Source organism: Megascapheus bottae, chromosome 12 (genome assembly GCF_031878675.1).
Source record: "Megascapheus bottae isolate mThoBot1 chromosome 12, mThoBot2.hap1, whole genome shotgun sequence".
Classification (NCBI taxonomy): domain Eukaryota; kingdom Metazoa; phylum Chordata; class Mammalia; order Rodentia; family Geomyidae; genus Megascapheus; species Megascapheus bottae.
In genome coordinates, this window is record NC_143520.1 from 40892271 (window position 1) to 40916100 (window position 23830).

Genomic DNA, 23830 nt, shown 5'->3' on the forward strand with positions numbered 1-23830 from the left:
ATGGACTATGAAGAAAATCCTATATAATCTGAAAGGAAACTACAAAAATTAGAAATTGATGCTAGAAATATTACAAAATAAAAAACTAACTTACAAAAACAAAAAGTTTCATGGACTTTCCTACCTAACTGAAGTGTGACCCTCAGATCTCAGTCTCCTGAGTAGCTAGGATTACAGGTGTGAGACACCTTCTCCTGGCTTACTATTGTTATTAATATCTCTTTAAAAAAATATTTCCTGGGGCCTGGGAGTTTGGCCTGCTTGTTTAGCGTGCATGAAGACCTGGATTGAATTCCTTAGTACCACATACATAGAAAAGACCTGAAGTGGCACTGTGGCTCAAGTGATAGAGCTCTAGCCTTGAAAAGTATCTTCACTGTTGGAAATGACCTTTATAACTTGGAGGAGAAGAGTCAGGGGGAGGGAAAGCAGGAGAAAACAAAGGAGGGTGTACCATTATTGAAGAAAAATATATTCATCAAGCCGGATTCGGTGGCTCACACCTGTAATTCTAGCTACTTTAGGAGGCCGAGATCTGAGAATCTTGGTTCAAAGCCAGCCCCAACACTAAAGTAGTGAGACTCATCTCCAATTAACCACCAGAAAAACCAGAAGTGGCACTGTGTGGCTCAAGGGTAGGGCAGTAGCCTTGAGCTGAAGAGCACAGGGACAACGCCCAGGCCTCGAGATAGGGTGGTAGCCTTAAGCTGAAGAGCTCAGGGACAGCACTCCAGCTGAGTTCAAGCCCCATGACCCACAAATAAATAAATTAAAAAAATAAGAGAAAACCTAGGTCTTTCTCCTTTAGTTGCCCTAAGCCACTGCTTTCTCCCTTTGTCCACTCCAGATAACAGATGTAATAATTCTAGGATGTCATATATCAAGTGCAGACTATGAAATACAAAACTTGAAGAACAGTTTCTAGAATTTCTTTGAAACCTGTTTTTTTTGAAATCTGGAAGCATATCCCTTACCGTGTGTGTGTGCGTGTGTGTGTGTGTGTGTGTGTGTGTGTGTGTGTGTGTGTCTGCACATGCTTGAGCACATATGCCAGTATTGGTGCTTGAACTAAGGCCTGGGCTCTGCCCCTTTGCTTTTTTGCTCAAGGCTTGAGCCATGGCTCCACTTCTGGCTATTTTAGTGGCTTATTTGAAATAAGAGTATCACAGACTTTCCTGCCCAGGCTGGTTTCAGACTGCAATCCTCAGATTTCAGCCTCCTTACTAGCTGGTGCCTAGCCCTCACAAGGATTTTGTTAGTTAGAATCACTTGCACAAAATTAAGAGGACTAGTTCAGACTACTCTTAGTCAGAAGGACTTGAAGAGCTTTTCTTGCCATAGGCTACCAGATAGCTGAACAAAACTTTCAGTTAATCTGAGGTTTGATAACTTTAGGACTTGAGAAAAGATTATTTGGTGCTCATATTCTCTTAGCTACAAGTTGTAGCTGTTAAAAATTATTCTGACACTTGTTAGAACATGAAGGAAGATGTTAAGATTTTGCAGTGTGAGCCACCTTTATTGTAATAGGGAAGAAAAGTTAGACACAATTCCAAATATAACTAAGATTTTTGAGATATATAGCCATTGGGTAGATTGAAGGGGTTAGTGGATCCAAAAATTACCAAAAAGACTTGTCAAGGATGATGGAATCCTTACATATTAAGAAAACATATCAAAAACAGGGTCTGAGGAACTTGATCCCATATAAAGGGTGATTTTCTATTAATCATGAGGGAGTCTTAGGAACTTGGCTGAGACTGAGTGGTGCAAGCTCTGGCAGGGACAGGAAGAGCACAGAAGGCCAAGGTCAAGCCTTTATTGATTAAAGAGTTAAAAAGAGTATGACTTGTTTGGTCAAAAGATGTTTCTCCATTCTTTTACTCTCTTTGGATTAAAAACTGATCATTTACAATCAAATAGGTTTTCATTCACAACTCTTACTTCAGGAAGTTACTGTGTACTATGTACTTCTTCATTTAAAAAAAAAACACACACAAATATGGTGGATACTCCTAACATCCCTGCTTTGTCTGAGGCAGGAGGAACTGGAAATTTTAGGCCAGCTTGGGCTACATAGTGAGTCTGTGTCTCAAGAAAGATTAACGAATGCTATAACATATTTGCTTTATTTATAAATTTAAATAAAATTAAGTACATCATTTTTATTAATTAAATTAATCATACAACTAAAACACATTATTAATTTCAGTAAAATGAAATAGTTGGAAACATGCATTATCTACAACCAGCATAATCAAGATGCTGATCATTATCAGAACCTGTCATTATAGCTACTAGGACTTTAAGGTTAATTAGATTATTTACATCTAACAATACAGTGACACTATTAAGTAGAGTAAATCTGAAATGGGTAGGGTGGTAGCCTTGAGCTGAAAAGCTCAGGGACAGCGCCCAGGCTGAATTCAATTCCCACAACCGACCAAAAAAAAAAAAATGAAGTAGTATATTAAGTAGAGTAAGATATTTAAAAGGCAAAACTATGCAATCCCTAACTTCAGAACCTTAAGGAAATCCTAAAAGTTCTTTTGTTGTTACTCTGAACACATTTGACATCACAACTGATAAATTGTGGGGTTAGTCCCAAGAGACTAGATGGCCAACTATGCAATTAAAGTTTACAGTTTGGTAATTCTGAGCCTTTCTAAGAGGATGATTGGAGAAGAAAATGTAGACTCTAGCACAGACATCATATGTTCATAGGTGATGGGGCTATCAGTGGAAGAGGACCATGGCAGAGATAACTTACTTGCAAAGAGGAGGGGGGATGCATTTGAAGCTAGTTTAACAATCATATAATTTGTAAATCTGCACCAGATAGTTATGAATGTACCTTTTAAATACTCCAACTTGATATGTACTTTTTGAAAGGATTATCACAGTAAATATAGCTCTTTAGGCAAACATGCATATTATGAAAGTGATTCAGTTGCCATGACAACATATCCAGACTATATAGTTCCTGATTTGAGAGGGTTTCATTTCTGCTTTCTGAGGCACTGAAATTCAAGGCTAAAATTCTTAACAGCCTCCACTCTCATTGTGTGTGGGCTGGGATGTAGCTCAGTGGCAAAGCATTTGCCTAACAAGTACAATGTCCTGGGTTCGATCCCCAGTACCAAAAACCAAAAGACTCCCCCCCCAAAAGAAAACAGTTAAAAAAATTTAGACATGCAGAATGTAGCTTGCAAAATAAATTGTGGCACTTTACAGTCAATATGCATGGGCTTTAAATAAGTGTTTCTCGATTTTGAAATTCCCACACTTATAAAAATTACCAATTATATGTACTGTCATAGTTTAACAACTGGAAAATCTTTCTATCTCTCTCCCCCAAATACTAATAGTCTTTTAATCTTGTTTTTCAGTGGGACTTTCTATTCTTTTAAAAGACTGGTTTTTATTTTGTTTCAATTTTTTTGTTTTGTCTTGTTTTGCCAGTCCTAGGGCTTGAACTCAAGACCTAGGCACTGTACTTGAGCTTCTTTGTGCTCAAGGCTAGCACTACTACTTAAGTCACAGTACTTTTCTGAATAGTTAGATAGGACTTTTCTCCTTGGGCTGGCTTTGAACCACAATCCTCAGATCTCAGCTTCTTGAGTAGCTAGAATTACAGATGTGAGCCACGAGCACCCAGTTTTATTTTTGTATTTAACTCAGTCTTTTTTTGTTGTTGTTTGCCAACCCTGGGACTTGAAATCAGGCCCTGGGTACTGTCCTTAGACTCTTTTTGCTCAAGGCTAGTGCTCTGCCACTTGAGTCACAGTGCCATATATATTTCTTTAACTAGTTGTACAAAGGAGCTTCCATTTAACAAAGTAATTCATGACTATATTGTGACCAATGTCACTCCTGTCAGCATTCTCACATATATGAATTTTTAATCACATAGTATTTCAATATATTATACAATGTTTAAGAATGAGTAAACATATTTAGCTCCCCAAACATTGCCATTTCTTTAAGAAGAAAAATTCAAAATGTCTCTTTTTTTAGCTTTTTGAAGTATATGGTACATTATCATAAAACTATAGCCAGACCACTGTGCAATAAGGCACCAGAATGTCTCCTAACACACTTCTTACCCACTGATCACATTTTCTTCCTTCCACAACTCATTCTTCTTGGAGGTTGGCAGTTAAGATTGCCTTCTGTTTCTTCTTTTTCTTTTTCTTCTTCTGCTTAGTTGTCCATGTATCTACCACTAACTTATCTTCAAAGTATTCTACTTATTTAATCTCATCTTGCTATCTTTAAGTATTAGATACGCTATAAGAGAAATTTTCCCTGGAACCTCTAAACAACTCTGATCTAGACTGTTGTTTAGGTATGTTGCAGAGCACTCATTCTGGAGAGGTTATTTATTTATTCATTGTTCTAAATCATCTTTCCTTGATATTTTTTTTTCTTGGTTTATTCCCCTGTATTGCCAGACTTTCTCCAGTAGCCTCCCAAGAAACAATTCACTGGAAATAAGTTATTTGAATCACATATTTGAAATTGTCTGTGTTTTTTTATACCTGATTTCTAATTTGTCTCAATATAAAATTCTTAGAAATCATTTTGTCTAAGATTTTTTTACTAGAATTGCTGAGGAATTCAATGCAGTTCAATTTCTGTTGTTGTTTTGTTTGTTTGTGACAGGGTCTCAGTATGTAGTTCACATTAGCCTCAAACTTAGGATCTCAGATGCTAAGCATGTTACCACCATTTCAGTAACTTGATTTCTAACAGTTGAAAAATAATATATTCATGTTTTATGTTTAATTCATGCTGTGTACTTTAATTTTTAACTATTTAAAATCATCTTATTTTTATTTCTCTCTGTGTAACTCAGAAAGCCTATTCAATTTGAATTTTCTTTATTTTTTCCTTCCTTCCTCATAATTACCCCAACTGCCCCTGTACTCTCACAACTCTTCCTATGCTCTTGATCTGAACTCATTCCTCTGGAATTTTCCGTATCTCACAGATAAAGAAAATGAGATGCCTTCATTTTTCCTCTTTTCTAGTCCATCTACTTCTTTAATTGCCTATTTACAAATATCCTTATTTCTTTTCTCCTTTTTTAAAAAAGCTTTTTCTTCTTTGATACTATAGCTTAAACTCACTCTTGCTCCAGGCTGGCTCTCTACCACTTGAGCCACATCTCCATCTTTGGCCTTTTTCTATTTAATTAGAGATAAGAATATCTCCAATTTGTCTTCCCTGGGCTAGCTTTGAACTACCATCTTCAGGTCTGAGCCACTATCCCTTGACTCAGACCTGTTTCTTATTAAAATTTGAGATTTGAATTCAGGCCCCAGGGTTCTGTCTCTGAGCTTTTGTGTTCAAGGCTAGTACTCTACTCCTTGAGCCACAGTTCTACCTCTGGTGATTAATTGGATATGGGTCTCACAGACTTTCCTGCCTGGACTTGCTTGAGGATTAGGGTTCAACCTAATCCTAGATTTCAGTCTCCTGAGTATCTAGGATTACAAATGCGTCACTGGCACCAAGCTAATTTTATTTTTTTGGTGGTGGGTTTTGAACTCAGGACTTGTGCACTATCCTTGAGGTTTTTTTGCTCTCTATCACTTTGAGCCACAGCTCCACTTCTGGTTTGTTGGTGGTTAATTGAACTTAAAAGTCTCACATGCTTTCCTCCCCAAGCAGTTCCCACATGCTCTTCAAATCTCAGCCTCCTGTGTAGCTAGGATTATAGGTATGAGCCACCATTCCCTGCTGATTTTTGTGGTTTTGTTTTTTTGTTTTTCACCCTTCTATTTCCTCCTTAACTATATTCTGCTTAGTCTTCTATAAAACTTTTTTGGAGATCATCTTCTAAACAAAATACTTAATCATACCTTCCTTGATATTCCTTTCCAGGGAAACCTTGTTTCATTTATTTTTCTGCCTTCTTTTTTTGTTCTTGTTTTACTTTTCATTTACTCCCCCCCTCTGTTGTAGTTTGTCAGTGAATGTGGTTTATGGAAATGATTGAACATTGAGATGGTTTACCTAATCCCATTGATTAATATATTAATGGATTTATATATTTTTTTTAATTGTAGTACTAGGGATTGAATGAACTGCCTTGTATGTTCTAGGCAAGTGTTTTACCTTAGGTTCATAATTTGCACCTAGAAGTGGTAAGAATTAGGAGGTGGGGACTAATTAGAGGAAGTAAGTCACTGAGGGCATGCTCTGAGTAAGTACAACTCCTCTCCAACTCCTTCACTATCCCTTTGCTTCCTGCTTGTTACAAAATCAGCAGCCTCTTCTGCCATATGCTTCCTGCCTCCTAATGTTCTTTCTGCCCCACCACTGCCAGAATTAACAGAGCCGAATAACTGTGGACTGAAATATCTGAAATGAAGCCAAAGTATATCTTTTCTTCTTTAAGTTGATTTCTCCCAAGTATTTTTACAAACACACAAACTAATGTGCCTTCTTATTTTCATTTTCTGTATGCTTCTACTTCCTTAGGCTGACTAGTGAAAAAAAGCAGCTAAAAGTTTACAGAGACATAATGTTCATAGAGAGACTGAGTGTTGTCAAGACATTTCTCTTGCCTTGCTAGAAGTGTTCTGGTTTTTAATAAAAATGTTATAACATTAATAAATTTTAACTTTTAATATTAAGGCAGGTGCAGTAAAGGATTATATTAAGATGATGCTTCAGAATGAATCACTTAAATTTCTGATTTTCGCTCATCATTTAAGTATGCTCCAAGCTTGCACAGAAGCAGTCATTGAGAACAAGGTACTTTGACATTGTTCTATAAAATAATACTCAAATGTAGATTTTTATTGTGCTGAATATCACTGAAAATCTTATACTTTATGTAGGAATTTTTGCCTTCTTTAGATGACATCTTAGATATTAATTTATTTTAGTAGTGTTGGGGTTTCCACTCAGGGTTTTGTACTTTCTACAAATGTGATCTACTACATTATTAAATATGTTCTTGGGGCCGGGAGTTTGGCCTAGTGGTTAAAGTGCTTGCCTAGCACGCGTGAAGACCCGGGTTCGATTCCTCGATACCACATACATAGAAAAAAGCTTGAAGTGGTGCTGAGGCTCAAGTGGTAGAGCTCTAACCTTGAGAAAGTTCAAGGACAGTGCTCAGGCCCTGAGCTCAAGCCCAGGACTGGCAAAAAAAAAAAAAATGTATGTTCTTGCAAATTTTAGCCTTCTATTATTATGATGATGTACTGTTTTCTCTTTTTGTCCTTTATTCATTGTATCTGAATTAGCTGTCTTGATAGCCATCATGCCAATTCCTTGTACATGCTACTTGAGAGTAGTCTAGTTTCAAACTCAATTTGAAGTTAAAAGTTTTGGTTACCTTCATTGTCACTTTTCCAGAGGGAAGAATAAATTCAGGCATTATTAGTGCTCTACTATAGTCATACCTTCTAAACTTTCAAGCAGTATGTTCTATAGAAAATTATTGTTAGAGTTAGTGTTAGATTAATTTGTGTTGTATTGCCCACATGATTTATCAAATTACACCAAATTAGCTTACCTACTTCACTTTCTTAAATCCAGCTTTATTTTCAATAATTATAACAGTAACATCATTATCTTCTTTTTTTTCTAATTCTCTGTAAATGCTTAGGGCTTTCAAGGTATGCTCAGAAGCAGTCAAAAGCAGTCTTTAAACAAATAATGTGAGCTTGATATACTTGTAGCAACATACCAGTTGCTTACCAGTATAGATCAATTATTAAAAACCAAGAATAAATCAGTGTTTTGAAAAACTTGTACACATGTTAAAAACATTTGCAAATATGTTAATTAATATTAAAGAAGCAATTGTAGGTTTCTTAAAAGGATTATGGCAACACTATAGTTAGTCCTTTAATATTTTAAGGTGCTTTGTCATATTATACAATATTTGCAAAACACTAACTGAAAAGAGTTAATTAACCTTATAAATTCTAAATGATAGAACAATAAAATCATATTCATAATATCTTTCTCATTCTTATTTTATCTTTCTGTAAAACTACTGGAGTCTATTCTATGCACAATAATCTATCCTTTTACTGATGTGTGTAGAGTTTTATTTAGAATTAGTTACAAATATTGGTGACCCTGGAGTGAGATATTTTTCCCAAACTTTCTCTAACATGACCATCTATTTTTTTTTAATGACTGTCACAGGATTTTACAGTCTGCCGTAATGGATATTGACTAGCTCCTTGGTCCACTTATATTTGACTTGTGAAGGTAGAAAATGATAGAAAATAATTCTGTTTAATAATTTACTTGGACATTCTTTTTTCTTGTTTCTATTTTATTGTTATTATAAAGGTGATGTACAAAGAGGGCTTACAGTTTCATAAGTCAGATATGGGTATTAAGTGAATATTCATGTCTGAAGTATTTAAAGATGTTTTTCCATGAAAGTGCATTTTTGAATGAGATTATTTAAAATTTAGGATTTACACTTGTTTTATGACATTGAGATTTAAGTTCTTTTTAGCTTTTTTTTTTCCTGTGGGTCATGGGGCTTGAACTCGGCCTGGCACTGTCTCTGAGCTCTTCAGCTCAAGGCTACCGTGCTACCCCTGGGTCTGGGCACTATCCCTGAGCTCTTCAGCCCAAGGATACCACCCTATCCTTGAGCCAAGCCCCACTTCTATTTTCTAGAAGTTAATTGGAGATAAGAGTCTCAGGTCCTTTTGTGCCCCGTTGGCTTTAAACCTTGATCCTCAGATATCAGCCTCTAGGATTACAGGTATGAGCCACTTTTTTTTTTTTAAACACACTTCTGTCTTTATAACTCTATTCTTAAAGACAGTACTCTTCTGCTTTTTTTTTTTTTTTTTTTGCTAACCCTGGAGCTTGAACTCAGGGCCTAGGCACTGTTCTTAGACACTTTTGCTCAAGTGCTCTGCCACTTGAACTACTTCGTTGGAATTCTTTTTACAGAATATTTGGTGCCTTGTTGTCTTAAATAATTTTTTATTTTTATATGATCATAAATATAAGCTTTAAAATATATGAAGTGAGATGGTCTATGGGGCCTTTTCTGATTTTACCATTCCCTTGTTGATGCTAGACTCGTTACATTAGGATAGATGGAAGTGTTCCATCTTCAGAAAGAATTCATCTGGTTAATCAGTTTCAAAAGGATCCTGATACTCGTGTGGCTATCCTGAGCATTCAGGCTGCTGGCCAGGTAAGAAATTTCATGTCTTGATTTTCATAAGAAAATATCATTGAGGGGCCGGGAGTTTGGCCTAGTGGTTAAAGTGCTTGCCTAGCATGCATGAAGACCCGGGTTCGATTCCTCGGTACCACATACATAGAAAAAAGCCAGAAGTGGTGCTGAGGCTCAAGTGGTAGAGCTCTAGCCTTGAGAAGGTCCAAGGACAGTGCTCAGGCCCTGTGCCCAAGCCCAGGACTGGCAAAAAAAAAAAAAAAGAAAAAAAAGAAAATATCATTGAATAATAAAAAGATATTAACCATAATCTTTGTTCTTAAATTTGGATTTTATATTTAAATATCTACTGTAGCAAATATTCATTATTCTTCTGTATAGAATGCTAGAAAGTAAAACAAAAAAAACTCAAAATCTTTATTTCAAATTTTTACTACCTTTTCAAAGAATTTCTCAGAATAATATAATTTGGTTGTAATACTTTCTTTTGCCCTTTTCTCTTCTAAACTTACATAGAATTTTCTCATGCCTTTGTTATATCGCTGATCTTTCCTGGTTGTGTTTCACTAGTGTCTGGGAGGCAATGTGGCTGAAGTCCAGCCAAGGAGGGAAACTCTCCTGCCTCAGAACTTGTTACAGACTGCCTGTGGTTTGTCCCTTAACATATGATTTAGTGAAAATAAGTGAATACTCAAATAAGAGTGACTGAAATATACAAAATTTCATTGTCTCATGTGAGTAGTTCAAACCAAGCATACTAGTTCCACAAAATGCTTACTTAGGACCATGCTCATGGTGACTTTCTGCTTTCCTCTCCAGGCAATTGTCTCTTGTCTAAGAGGACTCTGCAGGACCTCCCTCTCATCTATAGTCCAGGCAATTGACTGAGAGGAATTAATCCCATAACTACACTTAATACAAGGAAAACAAGCCATTTTTTCCAGATAGCTTCCCTAAATATCAAGTGTTGTCTTATGCTATATAAGAATAAGAGATAAAAAATATATTAGGTTAACACAATTACAAACTTAACCATACTATATAATAGTGGATCTCTTTGGACTTATTTTGTCAGTCATGAGGCTTGTATTGTGGGCCTGGTCCTGGGCGTTGTCTCTGAGCTCTTCCGCTCAACACTACCTCCCTACCCTTTGAGCTACAGCACCACTTCCGGTGTTCTAATGGTTAATTGGAGATAAGAGTCTCGGGGTCTGTAGTGCCGGCCTGCATATGAACATTGATCCTCAAATCTCAGCCTCCTGAGTAGCTATGATTACAGTCATAAGCCACCTCCCTTGGTTCAGGACTTTATTATTTTTTTTTTCAAGTACTGGGCTTGAGCTCAGGGCCTGAGCACTGTCCTTGGACTTTCTCAAGGCTAGAGTTCTACCACTTGAGCCTCAGCACCACTTCTGGCTTTTTTTCTATGTATGTGGTACCGAGAAATCGAACCCAGGTCTTCGTGCATGCAAGGCAAGCAGTCTACCACTGGGCCAAACTCCTGGCCCAGGACTTTATTCTTTTATCTTTTATTCTAAAATATTCTGATATACATGTCTGAAGCTAGAACATTTATCAGAAGGAAAAGCAATTGAACAAAATTCTGTCGTATTAATCTGGTATATATATGCCAAAGATCTACTTTTACTCAGCTAACTGATGTACTCAAAATTGTATGTATAGGGAAACTGTGAGAGTGAAGCAGTTCTAGGTTTCAACAAAACTTCTAACCTGCCCTGTTAAAATTCAACTTCCAGCCATAAAGAATATCATCAAGGAGAACTTAAAATTAGGAATGGAATATTTATATCAGAGGAGGTGATAAGCAAAAGAAAACTAGATGAGAATCTAAGCTATTAAATATTTAAAATATAATTTAAAAATTACTATTGGAATTAAGATTTTACAGCCATCTTCCCTTTTATTCAAGGCTGTATTCCTAAAGTGCTTGTATCATTTAAGATTTGAAGATTGATATCTTTACAAAAATAACATAGGGCTGGGAGTTTAGCCTAGTGGTAGAGTGCTTGCCTAGCATGCACGAAGACCTGCCTTCAATTCCTTGGTACCACATACACGGAAATAGCTGGAAGTGGTGATGTGGCTCTAGTGGTAGAGCTCTAGCCTTGAGAAAATCAAGGACAATGCTCAGGCCCTGAGCCTGAGCCCCAGGACTGGCTAAATAAATAAATAAGAATAGCATAAAATAGGAACAGCTTTGTTTTTGTTGCTATGAATTTTATATTATAGTTTAGTAGCTTCTTAGAGTGATCTTAATCTTGCCAGAATATTTAACCTTTATTTTTGTACAGTCATATGATGCTTTTCCAAGCTTAAAGATGTCTTTTTAAATTACCACTGCTTACTAATTCTCCTATTATCTCGTGTAATTTTTTGGTCCTAAATAACAACGTAGTTTAACATTGTGTTTGTTTAGCTCTGTCTGTATTTGTATTACTCCTTGCCTATTTTATAAAATGACTAATTTTCAAATGACTTTCAGCTTAACAACTATGCTTCATTTAATGAATGGTAATGTGACCTTGTGTGATACAAGCTAATTAACATTTATAAAAGTCTCTGTTTTGTACTAATGCATTCAGAAAAGTTCTAGTGCATATGAACAACAGCATGAACTGGACTGTACTGCTAACAGATGGTAGATTTTCTACCCTATACTATCATCACTTATTAACATATATGATATGCTATAGGATGTATATTATAGGATAAACATGTTTCACAGTTATTCAATCTGCCAGCTATAAAATTATATACATATTTTAAACATTCTTATCTGAGCATATTAGCATTATTTCATACATTTGTTTATAGAAAAAGACAATATTGTCATACTACTTCAAATTTATACAAGATGCAGTTGTACTAAAAATGCAATTATGTCGTCTATACATTGAGATATAAAGTAGTAAGCTTCAGGTCTTTAGAATCTAACATGTGAAATTATACAGGAAGGACATATCATCACTGAAGACATGATTTTCTTATTTTAAGCAGTTTGAATTAAAGAGAATGTCAATGCTCTCTGCCTAGTTGCTATGGATACCATGTGTTTGAAATTATATTCTCTTTTATAATGTATTTTATTAGATTTTCCAGTGGTAAAGTGGATCCAGCTTTCATCAAAGGATAAAGTGATTTTGTTTATATGTATCCATCAGCCTGACATTTGAAATATTGAAGTGCCTATTGAATGTCTTTTTTTTTTTACTTCACCTGGCTAGCTTGCAATAACCAATCTGTATTTGCCTTTCATGAGATAAATTCTGTTCATTTTTCTTAAAATGAATAACTGATTTGTTTTTAAGTCCCTTTGAGTTTTCTCTACATTCAAAAAGACTTTATTATGTACGACTCTTAGCTTATATTCTCAATTTATTTGCATCTCAGTTTCTTTGTTTTGCTTAGGGTTTAACATTTACTGCTGCAAGTCATGTTGTATTTGCTGAGTTGTATTGGGACCCTGGACATATAAAACAAGCAGAAGACCGTGCCCACCGAATTGGACAGTGCAGTTCTGTGAATATTCACTACCTCATTGCGAATGGTACCCTAGATGCTCTTATGTGGGGAATGTTGAACCGAAAGGTAAAGTTTGAGTTTCAGGAACAAAGTTACCAACATCCTTATTAATGATCCAAAGTCTACTTGAGTTAAGAGGTTGAGTTTTAATGTTTAGACAAAGGATAATTCACTATACAAAATAATGATGATAGTAGAGTTCAGAAAAGACTTGTAATTAGTAGTACCTTATCTGCTATCCTGTATAATAGGAGATAATAAATTTTCATGCATCCTTATTATTTTCCAAGTTCTTCTAGTTTGTTTTTGCTAAGTGTGTGTGTGTGTGTGTGTGTGTGTTGAATCCAAGGGCCTCATACTTGTTTGCCAAATGCTCTACCACTGTGTTTCTATTATTTTAGGGGTCATAAAGATAAGATCAGTTAGCAAGAAACCACATTATTTGAAGCTGCAGTTCCTTTTTGTATTCTAAGAATGAGCTTTTTCTAAAAATATTTTTAAGTTTTTAATATTTAATATTAGACAAAAGACAGCTTTACCTCATCTCTACAAAAAGTAGGAGTGACAGTTTGCTCTGTTCTCATACCTATCTCTTCTCTCCAACTCCAACCTTTTATAGAAAGGATTTGATGAAAGAGTCAAGGGTTTCTTTTTTTTTTTTTTTTTTTGGCTAGGGCTTGAGCACTGTCCTTGGGCTTTCTCAAGGTTAGAACTCTACCACTTGAGCCATAGCACCACTTCCAGCTTTTTCTATGTATGTGGTACTGAGGAATTGAACCTGCATCTTCGTGCATGCTAGGCAAGCATTCTACTACTAAGCCAAACTCCCAGCCTCATGATTCAAGGATTTCTGTCTTGAGCACCATTCCTGGGTGGCATATAAAGAACAGATACTTATTTCTCACAGTTCTGAAAGATGAAAGGATGATATTAAGGGTATGAGCAAGGTCAAGTTCTAATGAGTGCCTCTTCCCAATCACAGACTGCTGATTTCCTACTGCATCCTCACTCACTTGGTAGAAAGAAGACAAAAGAAAGTACTGTGGTCTTTCATAAGGACACTAAGTTCATTCATAAGGAGTCCACTCTCATGACCTTATCACCTTGGTGATTAAGGATACTATCATGTCAATAGTAAGGATTTCAGCAAGGACACAAACATTTATCCTGTTGCACTGTAAGGTATCAGATACTCAAAATGGCCATTCATGTGTAGGTTAGATTTTTAAAGTATATAAATTGTAAAAGTTTTTATGAGGAAATAAAATAAGTTGCAATTTAGTATAATTATATTATCAAAGTCCATGATAGATTTAAATACTAAGGTTTCCTTAGGGCCTTAGGGGGTAGCTTGTGATTTAATTGCAAAATTAGTGAATGTCAGTTGTGAAGTGAACTGTTATGAAATGTATGTGTTTTACCATCTTACAGGCTCAGGTCACAGGGAGTACACTAAATGGTAGGAAGGAAAAACTTCAGGCTGAGGAAGATGATAAAGAAAAATGGGATTTTCTGCAGTTTGCTGAAGCATGGACTCCAAATGACAGTTCTGAAGAATTCAAAAAGGAAATTTTATTCACTCATGTAAGATGATATGACTTATTCTTGACTGTTTTTAATATACTGAAACTATAACTTTATCATGTGTTCATATCAATTCAAGTATTTGTGCTTTTTATATGGAGGATGAAAGAGTGGGAATATGCTTCTGGTAGAACATGTCTGAAAATAGTATGAAATTTATTAAAGTTGTTTTAGGAAGTGGAGAAGGGAGAATGATAAAAGGGTGAAATTGAAGTAGATTGTAAACAGGTATAGAAATATCACAATGGGCAGGGCATGTGACTCACAACTGTAATCCCAGCTACTCAGGAGGCTGAGATCTGAGGATCACAGTTTAAAGCAAGCCGGGACACTAAAGTCTGTGAGACTCTTATCTCTAATTAACCACTAGAAAACCCAAAGTGGTGCTGTGGCACAAGGGGTAGAGGAGGTTAGCCTTGAGCTGAAAAGCTCAGGGACAATGCCCAGGCCCAGAGTTACAAGCCCCAGGACTGACCAAAACAAAACAAAACAAAACATTCACAATGAAATTCCCTCCTATATAACTAATGTATGCTAAATTAAAGATCCTCCCTACCAAAGCAGTTATACTTGTATCGTTCATAGTTTACTTACACAGATTTTCCACTGCATGTCTTTATACATAGGCAGTTTTGTATAAGTGATATCTTATAGTATACAAACCTTCCTTTGAAATTGTTCCACATTCTTATTGTTTGGTTGTTCTTTGGCTAGCCTGTGAAATATGTTTTGGTTGGCATTAGATACCACATAACATGGCCTTCTCCATTCAGTGTTTACACCCTCTCACCTCTTCTTTCTTTTTTGGGTGTTGGTCCTGGGGTTTGAACTCAGGGCCTGGGTGCTGACCTTTACTCAAGATTAGTGCTCTGGCACTTTGAGCTACAGTGCCACCTCCAGTTTTCCAGTGATTATTTGGACATAAGGATCTCATGGACTTTATTGCCTAGGCTGGCTTCAAACTGTGGCCTCTTTATTTTAAGAAATGCTCAGGTTTTTTTTTTTAAAGATCCTAAGGAAATTTAGTTTGTCATCAACAAATAGTATTGAGAGTTACCAGAATTTCTGCAGTTCTTACAGAAATTTTTTGTTTAAATTGATTTTTTTCTTAAAAATTTTTTTCTAGGGCCGGGAGTTTGGCCTAGTGGTAGAGTGCTTGCCTAGCATGTACGAAGACCCGGGTTCGATTCCTTGGTGCCACATACTTAGAAAAAGCCAGAAGTGGTGCTGAGGCTCAAGTGGTAGAGCTCTAGCCTTGAGAAAAATCCAAGGACAGTCCTCAGGCCCTGAGCTTAAGCCCAGGACTGGCAAAAAAAAAAAAAAATTTCTAAAAGCCTGTAATTTTTTCCACATAACACTTTTAGGATACTTTTGCTGTCCATTAAACTTGCCAAGTGTTATTAAAAACTACTTAGTCTTTTTTTTTCTTTATTGTCGGTCATGGGGCTTGAACTCTGGACCTAGAAGCTTTACCTGAGCTCTTCAGCTCAAGGTTACCACTCTACCACTTGAACCACAGCACCACTTCCAGTTTTCTAGTAGTTAATTGAAAATAAAGAATCTCATGGACTTCATGCCTGGGCTGGCTTCGAACCTCAGTCCTCAGATCTCAGCCTCCTAAAGTAGCTAGGATCATAGGTGTGAGTCACCTGCACCAGGCCTTCTTAGTTTCTAGTTGGGAGAGACACTTGAAAACAAACTAATTTAATGTAAGATGAAAAATATAAAAATAGAGGCAGGGGCCAGGAGTTTGGCCTAGTGGTAGAGTGCTTGCCTTGCATGCACAAAGACCTGGGTTCAATTCCTCGGTACCACATACATAGAAAAAAAAAAAAATAAAGGCAAATAAACCAGGCTGTGGGAACACAGTACAGATTAAATAACCACCTGTAGTATTTGGGAAATTTTCCTTTAGGAAACATGGGAACTGAATTTACAGAGTAGGTATGTCCTTACATATGACTTCATGTCACAAGTTAATGAAGAAGAGGAGACTAAAACTTTGACATTAACCAGAGAGGAGCTCATACCTGCCAGGCCAAGTATGACTTTATCCTGGAAGCAAGTATTATCGGTAGAAAGTTTTGTAAGCAGATCAGTGACATGATCAGACTGTCAGTGCTAGTGACAGTGTAGGTAAAGAATGAAAAAGAGGGGATTGGGAGTATGGCCTAGTGGTAGAGTGCTTGCCTAGCATTCATGAATCCCTGGGTTCGATTCCCTAGTACCACATATGTAGAAAAAACTGGAAGTGGTGGCTCAACTTGTAGAGTACTAGCCTTGAGAAAGCCCAGGGACAATGCTCAGATCTTGAGTTCAAGCCCCAGGACTAGCAAAAAAAAAAAAAAGAAAAAGAAGAAGAAGAGGCAGGAGTTCTAAGAGTCAATCCCATATATATATATAGTTATTGTTGTTGTTGTTGTTGTTGTTGTTGTTGCTGCTGCTGCTGTTGCTGCTGCTGCTGCTGTTGGTCATGGGACTTAAATAGCCTGTGTACTGCCCCTGAGCTTTTCTGTTCAAGGCTACTGCTCGATTACTTTGAGCCACAGCTCCACTTCTGATTTGCTAGTGGTTAGTTGGAGATCAGAGACTCCCAGACTTTCCTGCCCTAATTGGTTTTGAACTGCAGTCCTCCATCCTCGTGGGTAGCTAGAATTACAGGTGTGAGCCCCTAGTGCCAAGCTAAATTTTTTTTGACCTGAAAACTTGTTCATGGCAAAATTCAAGGTGGTAGGATAACTATGATCCCCAATGATGGTCCTGTCCTGTGCTTGCAGCTTCTACCATGAGCAGAATAAAAGAACCTGCCATGGCAGGCCCTCCCACCTCTGCTGCTAGATTTGGAGTGAGAAGAAGCATCCTCATATGGGCCGTGATGTCTGACAGGATTCTTTAATGTCCCTTTTGCCAAATTGCTTGCTACTAGGCACTTACAAGGCTAATAATAAAGCTTGTTCCTTTTTAGTTATGAGAATATTAGTACGTACAAAGCTTCTTTACCAGTACGCGGATGCGATTTGGGGTCTTGTACTGCTAACAGCAGAAATGATAATAGAGTGAAAAAAAGGGGCTGAGGATCATTGGCCTAGCACGTACAAGGCCCTAGTAGATCAAGGGTTGGGGATGGGAGAAGTGAGGAAAATAATTCCATATATTCCAGAGCCACATCATTTAAATGAAGCTAAGTTAGAATTCTATTGATAAAATTCTATGTGCAGAATTCTTATATTTGTACTTATTACTATTATTACTTATATTTATCCTAATTCTTATTATTATACTTATTCTGTGTGCAGAATAAGTCCAAAGTACTGAAGTGATATTTAAGGGAAATGCCTCAGCAGAAGATTTGCAAATATATTAGGAGAATGCTGATTGAAAGTAAAGGGTCATACTAAAGGATTTTGTAGTAATATGGTAAAACAGTGAAAATGGCAAAGATTGTGTCAGTGGGAAAGGAGTGCCTTAGGGACAGAGATGAAGAATTCTTTCAGGAATTGATGAATTAAAAGTGACTCTAAACCTCACCTGATATGAGGATCAGGCCTGGAGCTTAAAAGAGAAATTATGGGGGCTGGGAGTTTGGCCTAGTGGTAGAGTGCTTGCCTTGCATGCACGAAGACCCAGGTTCGATTCCCCGGTACCACATACATAGCAAAAAGCCGGAAGTGGTGCTGAGGCTCAAGTGGTAGAGTGCTAGCCTTGAGAAAGCCCAAGGACAGTGCTCACGCCCTGAGCCCAAGCCCAGGACTGGGGGGAAAAAAAAGAGAGAAATTATGGCACATAAACACACTAGATAACTAATATAGGTTAATCCTAGTGATCTGTAGGTCATATGACATATTTTACTATAAATTCAATTTTACTTATTAGAATAAATGGCCATAATGAAGTCATTTGCATGTAGTCATTAAAAACAATTCATAATGTTTTTAAATCACTTTGGGTTTTTGTGGGGTTTTTTAGCTAACATGACATTTCAGTTGATTTGTTTCCTTCTATTTGCTCTGTGCCTCTGGAGAAAACTGGATATTACCTAAGGGCAAATCACTGTCAGTTTGTTTTTGTTTTTATTGTATTTTTTTCAACAACAGGGGATGGTCTTTTTGGAAAAAGCAGACAGACATTTCCTTGCTGGAATAATTTAAATGCATTTTTAGTCAGATGATTAAAACTCTACTGCTGTCACTCCATATCCTTTGAAACGACTCTTTTTGGCCTGTTTACGATTGTTAATGAGTACTCCTTAGTTGCAGTTCCAATCATCTAACCACTATTCTTCAGTAGATCAGTATGATGTCCCAATCATCATTTGTGAAAAAGAGGTTTATTAATTCTTTTAGGAGCAGGAGCTGAAAGACATGAGGCAGTAATGGCTTCTGCCAAAGCTGCCCTTTGATCAAAGTCAAACCTGACATCTGTGCTCTTGCTGATGGCCTGTGCCTTTCCGAAATAGCACCAGGTTTATTGTTTTTTATGCGTTTTACTGGATTTCCTTTTTCTTTCTTTCAGTTCTAATAACTAACTTTTAATCCTATCATCTTTACCAGGAGATTTATTCCAAAGTACCACTAGTTCACTCAGGTACAAACAGCAATAAATCAGGTCCCTGAGCCTTTGAGATACAAACATCATCTTAAGAAATTTGATACTTTATTCCCAGCAGTTCTCTCCAAAGGCAATATTTTTCTTGTTTTTCTTTTGCTTTCTTTTATTTTTGGCCAGTCCTTGGGCTTTTGTACTCAAGGCTTGTGGACTACCATTCTGAGCCACAGCTTCACTTCTGGATTTTTGGTAGTTAATTGTAGATAAGAACCTTATGGACCTTCCTGCTAGGGCTCGCTTTGAACAGAGATTCTCAGATGTCAGCCTCCTAAGTAGCTACAATAACAGGTGTAAGCCACCAGCATCCAGCCCTCTTGTTTTTCATGAATAGTAATTGAATAAAAGACATGAAGGACATAACTGAATATAGTATATAACTGAAGAGAGGAATATTTTTTACTGGACTTTGATGATATGGGTATGTTGACTTTACTACATTGTCCTACAGACTTTATGATGAAAATTACTGTAGATTCAGCTCTCATCTCTTTTTTTTTGCATTTTTTTTTGCATTTTTTATTGTAATTAGTAAAAGGGTTACATGATATTTGCCAAATAGAAGGTGCATTAATTCACGTACATTGATACCCTTTCACATGTCTTGGTACCCATTTCCCTCCTCCCCCCACACCCCGACCCGTCTTGGTTTTCCCCCCTTCCCTATCAAATTTCAAATAACCAAATACAAATAAATTCAATATATCAGATAACAAAGTGAGATACTATAACAATATGAGATAACCAAGGGACAGCAAAGGAGATGAGAGACAACATAGTACATTAAGAACAACAATCATTCGTTCTATCTCATCTCCTTTTTACAAATACCTATATTTAAGTCTTTATCACACATTATAAATATAATTTACTGGAACTATCTCTTTGTAAGAACAGTCTTGTGTTAAGACATTTGTTGTTAACATTACTATGTGTTGTCTTTTCTTTGTTTTTCTTTTTTGTTGTTGGTTATGGAGCTTGAACTCAGGGTCTGGGAGGTGTCCTTGCCTTGTGCTGCTTTGTGCTCATGGCTAGTGTTCTATCACTTGCTCCACAGTGCCACTTCTGGTTTTTAAATGGTTAATTGGAGATAAAAGTATCATAGACTTTCCTACTAGGACTGGCTTTGAACTGCAATCCTCAGGTCTCAGCCTCTTGAGTAGCTAGGATTATAGGCGTGAGCCATCTATGCTCACTGGTTGTATAATCTTATTTCAAGCCTTAAACTATTTTTACTCAGTTGTTGTTGAATGTTCCCCAATCACGAGTCTGAGCACATTCAGTACTAGTTTGATACTTCTATGGATTAAAGGAATACTTACTTCTCATAGTAAATGCAGGATGAAGATTTATATAACCAAAGAGCTAGATAGCAAGCAGCACATCAAAGTGAACTTTTTTTATTGTAATATATAGAGGGGTTATATTTGCCAGAGAGTAGGTGCATTACTTCTTACACATTGATACCCTTTCTCATGTTTTTGTCCCCATTTCCCTCCCCCTATCAAAATGAACTCTTAAGAATTAGAAACAACATCAGGACAAAGATTGAGCTAATTCAACAATTATACTAGATACTATGTTGGAAATGAACTTTACAACTTGGGGGAAGGGGAGTGAGGAGTGGTAAGTAGGGAAAAATAAGGGACGGGGTAACAGTGTTTAAAAAGAAATGTATTCATTACTTTACTTTTATAACTCTAACCCTCTGTTCTTCACCTTTACAACAAAAAATTTTTTAAAACAACAAAAAATAGATTTCCTCACTTGTTTTCCTATCAATCATAGGTTGTGAATCTTAAGGAAATTTATCAAATTTCCTGTCAAATTGCCCTGAGGCTACAATCAGAAAATATGCTAAAGATAGGGATTAGGTTTCTAACTGATAACCTCAGAGTAAATCTTTCTTCCTGGTAGATCTTCTAGCTGCTAGGAGCCCTGTGGCCAAAATGCCACAGTAAAGTTCACTAACCTGTGACATGTTATTTATTGTCCAGCTTAGTCATCATAAAATGAACTAAAGTCATTATTAATTTCCTAAAATTGTATTCCTAGTATATCCTCTGGTTTGAGAAATGTTTAAATGATTTCTACTTGCTTTCTTCTATTCTGGATTTTATGTGCTAAAGTCTTAACTTATTACTTCTCAGTGTTATGTGATTTAGAGCAGTCTTAGACCCCTCACCCCTGTGCATTGTCAGTAACCTCCCATGGAGGCAGGATTATGCATCAGTTTCTCAATTCTGTCAAGTCACTGCTGACCTTTTTTCTCTACTTGCCTCTATCAAATAATGAGAAGGTTTCAACTGCTCTTTCACAAATGGGCTGGATCTGACTAGACAATTGTAACTTTTCCCAGCATCCCTTGGATGGATTGTCATACCTCCTGTTGGGTTACCTACAGGCCTGTCATGGTATAGTTGCAGCTGAGACTTCAAGTCCGCAATAGGTTAAGACACACATCTGTGACTTTTACTCCAAAATCAGCCAGTCAGGGCAAAAGTCTTCCTATGTTCAGTTCAGATTGACTGCAGTAGAAAATAAGACCATAAAAGCCTCTATGTCAGAGTTATGTTAGGTGGCCACAGGTTTGCATTGGCTTAGCACTGGTGTCCTCCTCCTCCACATCTCAGAAACTGCCTTGACTGATGCAGAAAGCAGACTCGGCAGGTTGGCCTTTGCTCTGTGTGGATTTTGTGACTTGTCACACTTTTCCTCTTACCTCCTGGAACTTTATAGTTGAAATTTGTAGGGCCACACTGGGACATAGTTGGGAACACTTGGTAGCCTGCAGTGACTGGTTTTGTGGACGAATTGCCCTGATGCTTGCTGTTTACCTGCCCCTGATGAGGGGCTGCCTCCTCCCCTTCCACCTGCCGTAAATTTGCCACCCTTCCTGGCTTCCGTGCCATGCCCTCTGTTTATGTGTCCATGACAACTACCTTAATTCTAGACTGCACTTATAAGAGGTTACAGACTCAATCCTAGAAAATGAAATATTCTATTAAGATCTTTTCATTTAGGAAGAACAATTGCTTCTTAATGTAATAACTATTTGCTTGTCCTAGTTTGAAAAAGAAAAGCAGCATGATATCCGGTCGTTCTTTTCACCAAAACCTACAAAGAAACATTTGGAGATAACCTGTGACAAATCAAGAATATTCCCAGATAAAAACATTATAGTGGCATCAGAACCTAGAAAAGTAGCTCCTCGAGATACCATGACTTGTGGATGTGATTTTGAACCTGAAGCTAAAAGATTGAAAGTGACTACTACCAATGATCACAATAGTCCTCCTGAGGAGAAACCATCATGCTCCAAACCAACCAAAACTATACTCATGGAAAATGTCCCTGAGGCTAAGCCCCTGCCAGCCAGTCCCACCCTTCCTGGAAAGAACTGGCAGTGTGCCTTCTGTACCTTTATCAATGAGTCAGTGCTTCCTTATTGTGAAATGTGTGAGAACCCAAAAGGCAATTCTGGTGAGTACACAGAAGGTAACATTGGAGTGGGGGACTGGCAGTGGTGTCTGGAGATACACCTGTGTTTTAGACTCTGCTTTAGAAGTGTAATGTGACTCAGCACTTAGTTCAGCTTTTAAAATGGAGTACAAATATCACAGGGGGAAGGCTGAAACTGTCCCTGGTGGAATGTGGAAAGCTTCTGCTTCTGGCCGATTGTATATCCCCAAGTGTCTGTGATATGGCATTCATTTGGCAAAAATGGACATTTCTGATTAATGTCAGCAGGATGTGAATTCAGTGTCTTAATAGAAGCTCTGTTGCTATGGTAGCAAATGTGCCTTACAGTCATAGACCTGCAGTTTTCTTTTCTCTATACATACACTTATTTTTTAAGGAAATTATAGATTATTTTTGTATTTGTGTAGGGAAGCAATCCACTATAACTTCTTTGACTGCTTAGTATAAATTGTGCTGTATTTATGACAAGTCATAAAAACTCTTCTATATGTCTGCTCTAAAGAACCAATTTGGTAGCTTTTTTATGAATTCTTTTCTAAAACATTTTACTTAGAAATCATTAACATACTTCAAGTAGGCTTTCATAGCATGATATCGCATTTCCTGATGTTAAGTTTCTGAAATCATTATTAATATCCTTGATTGTCATAATTTTAAAAATAGTATTCTTTTATGTTTCTAATTTTTTTCCAATTTTAGAGGACATTCATATGCCAGTGAAAAATACCAAGTTGACAATTTTAGAAACTGGAAATCCTCATTTTATCAATAACATTTGTTCATGCTTAATTTTCCATTACATATTAATTCTTCCAACTAGTGATATTCACGACTCCTCTAAGATATAAACTCTGATATTGCAATTCCTCTTTCTCTGCCTTGTGCTCTGCTCTTAGTTTTGATCCAAAGGAAAAGTAATCATTAACTAAGTCTTTCTTCTTTCACTTCTGTATGTTCCTATCCAAATTAGCAAGTCTGTCATCTAGCTGGTTATATTTGTAATATGGGCAGTTGTGCTCTGTGAACTAAATTGGAGCTACAAGTTTATTCCATATCATATACCATGATTAGCATAACTCCTATGTAACTAACTCCCATTACAGATAATAAAAATATATATAATATATATAATGTCAGCTCAAATTAAGTATAGAAGGTAACTGATTTCGGAAAAAAAATACATAGTTTATTAGGCGTTTTTTATTTTTCCTTTGTGATGCCAAGAGAAAACTATAAATTCCTAGACCCTTGACTCAATAAACAAAATTGATGCTAAATTAATAGTGTCTTCCATATAATTTTTTTTAATTTTTATTTTTTTGCCAGTCCTGGGGCTTGAACTCAGGGCCTGACCACAGTCTTTGGACTTTTCCTCAAGGCTAGTGCTCTACCACTTGAGCCATAGCACCACTTCCAGCTTTTTACTCTGTGTATTGTACCATT

At 36.8% G+C, this 23830-nt stretch overlaps 1 protein-coding gene across 2 annotated transcripts in view; it reads left to right on the forward strand.

Annotated features, from left to right (window-relative positions):
- The window catches only part of Zranb3 (zinc finger RANBP2-type containing 3), a 140816-nt gene that overhangs the window by 91822 nt on the left and 25164 nt on the right, over positions 1–23830 (forward strand). For both annotated transcript variants that reach the window (XM_090342891.1, XM_090342892.1), the window contains exons 9-13: positions 6646–6765; positions 9074–9193; positions 12605–12784; positions 14150–14302; positions 21973–22387. In XM_090342891.1, coding sequence (XP_090199017.1) covers positions 6646–6765; positions 9074–9193; positions 12605–12784; positions 14150–14302; positions 21973–22387 — 988 coding nt within the window. The remainder of the gene's footprint in view (positions 1–6645; positions 6766–9073; positions 9194–12604; positions 12785–14149; positions 14303–21972; positions 22388–23830) is intronic.